Source organism: Anoplopoma fimbria, chromosome 21 (assembly GCF_027596085.1).
Source record: "Anoplopoma fimbria isolate UVic2021 breed Golden Eagle Sablefish chromosome 21, Afim_UVic_2022, whole genome shotgun sequence".
Lineage (NCBI taxonomy): Eukaryota > Metazoa > Chordata > Actinopteri > Perciformes > Anoplopomatidae > Anoplopoma > Anoplopoma fimbria.
Genome location: NC_072469.1, coordinates 11,010,183 through 11,016,866, shown reverse-complemented (window position 1 = coordinate 11,016,866; position 6,684 = coordinate 11,010,183). Strand labels below are relative to the sequence as shown.

Here is a 6,684-nt window from a genome sequence, read left to right as displayed (position 1 = left end):
CATCTCCGGATCTCAAAACCAACTTTTAAACAACTGTACTAACTTCCACTTCATACACTTGCTCACTGATCAACTAACCTCCCCTGTCATTTGGAGATGGCCCTGCAGCTGACTCTGACAGCCAGTCTCCGGCTGGTCCCGTATCGGTATTGTACTATGCGGTCCTGTCTTCCTCGATCCTCTGCCCCATGTTTCCACTAGTCTCCCTAGGGGTAACAAAGGGGTCGAGGTAAGACAGGACCGCAGAGTACTTCCACTTTTTAAGTGGCCCTGGTCCTGATCCACTCCTTCTGTCTGCATCTTTTTTCCTCTCTTTCAAATACGTGTTCCTGAGACCCTTCCACTTTCTTCGGCATATGTCATCTGACAAGAAACACATATTTAGTGTGAAAGCCGGCGGTTGGGCTAACTTAACATGCTAACATAGTTCATAGTAAAGTACAAACAAAAGCTAGAATCAAATAACAAACACATATATTCAGAACTTACCAGGTAACTTCATTTCCTCGCTCACCTTGAGTCATGCCGCATCTTTTTTCAACCGTTTCCTGTAATCATAAGATGTGGTTGAATACAAGAGAGGATGTGCACAAACGGCAACAATTAACTTCTCCTCCATCGTTTCTGATCCAACAACGGCAGGACGGCAGTGATGACAGGAGGAGAATCTCAATGCTCATTGGCTTTCGCAACACGTCACACCCGCCGGAGTTGAAGTATTTCAACTCGCGCGAATGAGGTGAATTTCGCGTGATTCGTGCCGCCAGGCTTGAGTTCGCGTCTACTCGCGTATATTCGCGTCTGTGCATTGACTTTACATGTAAACTAAACGCGCAAAAAAATTTGCTTTTGGTGTGAACACGGCATAAGAATCATCTCGCAGAAAGAAGGCATCACCTGTGTACACTGATGTGTGTGACATTGGTCTACTGAGGGGAACCCCCGACGACAGAACACAGGGGTTTTCTAGTGTGCCAGGTCAGACTGCAGTGAGGGCAGATCGAGGCATAGGAGGCAGAACCACCTCTCGATTTATCTCCTGTTGAGGAATCCCAGGTGGACAATCAGATGGCTTGCTGCCCTCGTACCTAGCAGACACATCATGACAGTGCCGTAACCACTCTGTGGGAAGCATGATGTGACAACACTGAGTTTAGTGGAGAGCTCTTCTGACAGTTTTTGGAAAACAAAGTGTTTGAAGGTGCTGTATGACTTCCACTGTGTGGAGTGTAGCTTTCTCCAGGTAGAGGGCCATAAAGAGGGGATTGTCTAAGTTGGACAAAATCATGATCCTTTTCCTGCAAAATGGCCCCAGTGCTTGTTTCAATACACTCCAAGAAAGTAAACAGAGCAAGAGAATAGCCAAATGATATCCACTTGTACTGGTTTTGTATTCCCCAGAAGGAGAAACAGGTACGTTCTGTGCTTGGAAAGGCCCAGAATGTGGAAATAGGCATCTCTCAAGAAGATGGAGGTGAACCAATTGGACCACTACCGTCGGAGGAGGATAACCCAGTAGGGTAGTAGCAGACACTGGAGGCGGAGCATGTTGAGGTGCAGCAGCTTGAGGGCGCCTGTTGTTGGAGCAAGCGACTAATTGTTTGTGTTGCTCCGGCTGAGGTGCAGCTTTGTTCCAGGAAGTGTGTTCCCTTACCCTCTCTGCTTCCTCTGCTGCTTCGTAAAGATGAGCCATGGCGCACTCTGGAGTAGTGGTCCGAAATGTCCCAAGGAGGGTATGGGACCATCCAGCAAATCTTGTCTGATCTTTGGGGTACGCTGCGACATGTGGTGCCAGACATAACGCCAGCCATCTTTGCTAACCTCAACAAAAACTAAACATTTAAGGCTTCACAGAGGTACAATTAGTTCGATGAATTGTATTGGTTATTTGATTTTTATTGTACAGTTGTTATTTATACTATGCTCAGCCCGGTACTTTTCTTAAATGCAGTCATTAACTACCATGTTTGCAATATGTTAGTAAAATGGTCCTTATTGTATAGGTTTGTCTTGAATAATTTGTGTAAAACTACTAAACAATGTCAGTTTTTTTTTCATGTAGGAAAAGTGGACACAGGCAATTGCCCAATGATTGCATTTGACTTACATAATTGCACAGCAGGGATAGTGTGTGCCGTTCTTTGTTTGGAGAATATTGATTTTGCGTTATATGTGCTGAGCACAACCAGAATAAATTGGTTTGCTTGGTTGTCTGCTCCTTTGTTTGATAATGAAGGCCATTCAGTGTTTTCATTAACTTCTCTTTCTTTTCCTGCACAAATCTCAGCTGAGCGGCAGCATGCTGAACATTCAGCCTCCACAGCAGCTGGAATCTGTGTGGAGAGTTTTCAAGATTTCCAAAAGGCAATAGGTTTGAATCAGGGTTTCTACAGTATGCATTACTAGATTAATCAATATGGACTACCAGTGCATATTTTGCTGTTACTGTGTTAATTCCACAGTTTGGCCCAATTATAAAATTTGCCTCAAAGCCTCAAGCTCTTTCTGGTTGCTTGGGTGGCAACAATTGGTTTATGGACTATTTAACTATTTGAAAATGGTCTATAATTATTAGGTTCAAGTACATCGCCCCTTTTGTGCAAGGGAGTGATCGCAAACATTCCCATATGGCAGATAATTCACAAGCAGATAAAAAGGGGGTACATGTGGGATGGTCATTTGAGAAATTTGGTTCCAATACCATCTAACCCATGACAACTAATCACTTTTAGATCATTTACAACTTTCTGGACCTTGAAAGGTGTAATTCTCCTGAAAGAGAGAGAGAGAGAGAGCCTGTGCTGGACAGTTCACGGATGAGTTCACAGAAGACTTGTAGACAGCTTGAGGAACTTTCTGGTCTCTAAATAGTTGCTCATTGCAATCAGCCAATACTCTCAGTTCCTGACAATCTAAACTGGCAATAAACCTTTCTGTATTACAACACCCTATGCACCTACTCCCACAATGATACAATATGCAATGAAGGCATTACCTTCTTTCTTTAACATGCTTACCAAACCTCTGATGTATGAATTAGCTGCAACCTCACTAAAACAATAAATATTTTAGAGTGGAGGTGGTAAGACCACTCTCTTTACTGTTCTATTTGTACATAATGAAGGTTTGCACTCTTCTGACCTCTTCTTGGCCACAGCTGATATCCCAAGACAGTAAATGTTGGGAAATAAATATAGTCACTTACAATGGTACATGCCAGGTTCCCATTGTCAAGGATTCATCCCAAGAAAAAATCCCATTTTCCAGCTTTCCTTTACATTTGTAAAAATAAAATAAATAATAAATGAATCAGGAGCTAAAAGTTGAGAGAGATAGTGGTTTTGGGAGGTGAATATATTTGAGGTTCAAAAAAATTCAGCATTCGATACTCTTTATTCTTACTCAAGGCGGGCCGACAGCACCTTAACTGCCTGCTCAACCGTTTGGTAGAGCTCATTTTACGTCACAATATCTTATTGATAGGAATGTTTAACTTAATTCAACCTGATTGAGTCATCTCTACCATTCGGTTGAGGTATGTTATCCCAAAGACCGCCACTAGATGTCACTGTTTTTTCCAATAGTACGCCTTTTAAGTCTCACTCAAAACAGGAAATCCCAAACGAGAAAATAACTCCCAACATGTGGACGGCTTTTGGTTAAAATTTGAAAGGTAGGTACATTTTTTTGACATATTATAGTATAAGAAAGCTTACTGAACAGAATGTTGTTAAATTATTCCGCAAAATAAACTCTTTTACATGTTAAATATTTTTTTCTAAACTACATCAACCAAACGGTTGATTTGGCACTTTATGGTAGACATAGAAAAATTAAGCTAATCTCATTTATAATGAACAATGTTCTATGAAATCAAAACCTTTTATCTGTTATTGCTTTAAATACTAAACATTTAATGTTATTCCAACATAAATGTGCCGAAATAATTTCTTAATTATGTAGTTTTGACACTTTCTGAGTTGTTTTCAAAATAAATGTGGTAAATATCACCAAAAAAAATCGGGAAAATTCTAACTATCACAACTATTTCCAATTTAACCAAATGAAAGATGCTGGTATACTAATGAATACCATTGAAGAATAATGTGGTTTGTTATTTCATTTTTTTAATTGTTTTTAAAATACTAGATGGATGCTAAGAGTTTCTACGGTGCAAGACAACGCACTCTCCTGGCCCTTGTACCAGAACATCCTGAAGATTCTGATGCTGATCTGAGTGATAATGATGACCTAATAGAGGATCCGGATTACCATCCCACACCAGCAGAAGTTGCTGGTGACAGTCCTTTTGAATCCCTGGAAGAAGAGGCTCCCTCAACAAGCAGCTCCACTACACAGCCGCCTCTCAAAAAAAGCAGAAAAGGAAAGAGCGCCCTAAAAACAGTTTCCTTGGAGGAGACGGGGGATACCCCTGACCCAAGTTCGCCCTCAGGTCCAAACAAAGGAAAAGAGATCATCATCTGGAAGCATGAAGACATTGAGGGATTTGAGGCTCCGGTTTCAAGATTTGAACCCCTGAGGCTGTACAGACACCCTTCCAGTACTTCAAAAGGCTTTTCACTGATGAGATGATAAAACATATTGGCCATCATACCAATCTCTACTCCGCCCAAGAGTTGGGGGATCCCATCAAGACCAGCCCTGAAGAGATACAAGATTTCCTGGCAATCTTACTCTTCATGGGTGTTTTTACCTTCCCATCACTGGAGGACTACTGGCACTATGAGTCACGTTTCGACGTGATAGCTGATATCATGCCAAAGAAGAGATTCCAGCTTTTACGCAGGTACATTCATTTCAATGACAATCATCAGTGGAATCAGAGTCCAGACCGATTCTACAAAATCCGTCCCCTCTTTGATATGCTTCGAGAGCAATGCCTTCTGATTCCATCCACTTACAAACACAGTGTGGATGAAGTCATGGTCGCATATAAAGGCACAAGGGCTGGCAGTCTTCGCCAATATATTGCAAACAAGCCAGATAAATGGGGCTTCAAGATGTTCTGCCGAGCCAGTTCATCTGGCATCATCCACGACCTGCTGATGTACCAAGGGGCATCCACATTTTTCAATGTTGTCCTCAGTGAGCAGGAGCAGACGCTACTTTTGGGAGCAAAAGTAGTGACAACGCTGTGCAAGACCATAGCACAGCCACGCCTTTCTGTCGTCTTCTGTGACAACTACTTCACCAGTTTTAACTTGGTCAGAGACCTGCACACATTGCTGGGTGTCAAGTGCATTGGCACCGTCCGACCAAACCGTATTGGTGGAGCTCCCTTGATGACAGACAAAGAGCTGATGAAGAGAGGGCGTGGAGCATGTGATTACATGTCTGCTGACGGAGTGGTTGCAGTCAAATGGTTTGACAACAAATGTGTCAATCTTCTGAGCAACGCCTGTGGGATCATGCCTTTTTCAACGGTGAAACGGTGGAGCAAAGAGTCTAAGGCAAAGATTGCTGTCCCATGCCCGTCACTCATCCCTGCCTACAATGAGCATATGGGAGGGATTGATCTGTCCGACATGCTTGTGCACCTGTACAAGACCCCAGCCAAGTCAAGGAGATGGTACTTTCCCCTCTTCGGATACATCCTTGACTTGTGCATCGCCAATTCCTGGCTGGTCTACAAAAGGGACTGTGGCCTACTGAACGAGAAACCCTTGTGTCTAAAAAGGTTTCGCCTGGCAGTCGCCCACAGTCTGATCAAAGTCAACAAGTATGCAACCAAAGTTGGCCGACCATCATTCAGCTCTCCCCCACCAGAGAATCAAAAATACACCCCACGACCCTCACGACCAAAACCCCAACCAGATGTGCGCTATGACAACATGGGACATTGGCCACTTCACAGTGACAAGCGGGGGCGATGCAACCTCTGTCCGAAGGGTGTGTCAAGATGGAAATGTCAGAAATGCAATGTTTTCCTGTGTTTGTCTGCAAACCAGGAATGCTTTGCAGCATACCACCAGAAGTAAAGTGGATCTAAAAGCATTGGTGCTGTTGCACTGATGCTTTGTGTTGTTGAAATGTGTTTGTGTCTTTTGCAATGTGTTGTACAACTGTTTTTGCATTGTTTTCCAATTGGAAAGTGGATCTAATGCTCAAAGAGCATGGTGCTGTTGCATTGGTGCTGTTGCCCCACCACAGAGATCAGTTGTGTTGAGATAAAGAATATCAAAAGTGTAATGTGTCCTTGTGTTTTCCAATGTTTCCCAGCTTTTGCATTGTTCTCTAATGTTTAATTGCAAACCAGCTTAGTATTCAACTAGGAATGTGCATTTTTCGCCCCAAAAATAATTGTGCTGTTGGACCACCACACAATGAAAGTGTGATGAGATATGTTAGAGGTGCAATTTTTCTCCTGTGTGTTTTGCAATACTGACAATATAAATAAAAATGGATCCAATGGTAAAATATTTGACTTTTTCTACTATTTGGAGCTATTTGTCGGAGTTCCGGTACTTCGACCATTAAGTGACATCTCAACCGTTTGGTAGAGGCTGATATTTAAAAAAATATGGGTCCTGTTGAATTATTTTTTATTGATTCTGATTATAATCAACCCAAGGGAATACAAAATGCAAAAAAATAATTTTTCCATAGCAGCTTTCTTGGTGCGGCAGTTAAAGGGTTAATAGAGCATATACAGGTGCATCTCAA

At 42.4% G+C, this 6,684-nt stretch overlaps 1 protein-coding gene across 1 annotated transcript; it reads left to right on the top strand.

Moving 5' to 3' along the window:
* The first annotated feature begins 4,589 nt into the window (after window positions 1–4,589).
* On the top strand, window positions 4,590–5,999 carry LOC129111105 (piggyBac transposable element-derived protein 2-like). Its single transcript, XM_054623400.1, has one exon. It carries the CDS (start codon window positions 4,590–4,592, stop codon window positions 5,997–5,999), a length of 1,410 nt encoding a protein of 469 aa, XP_054479375.1.
* Window positions 6,000–6,684: the final 685 nt, after the last annotated feature.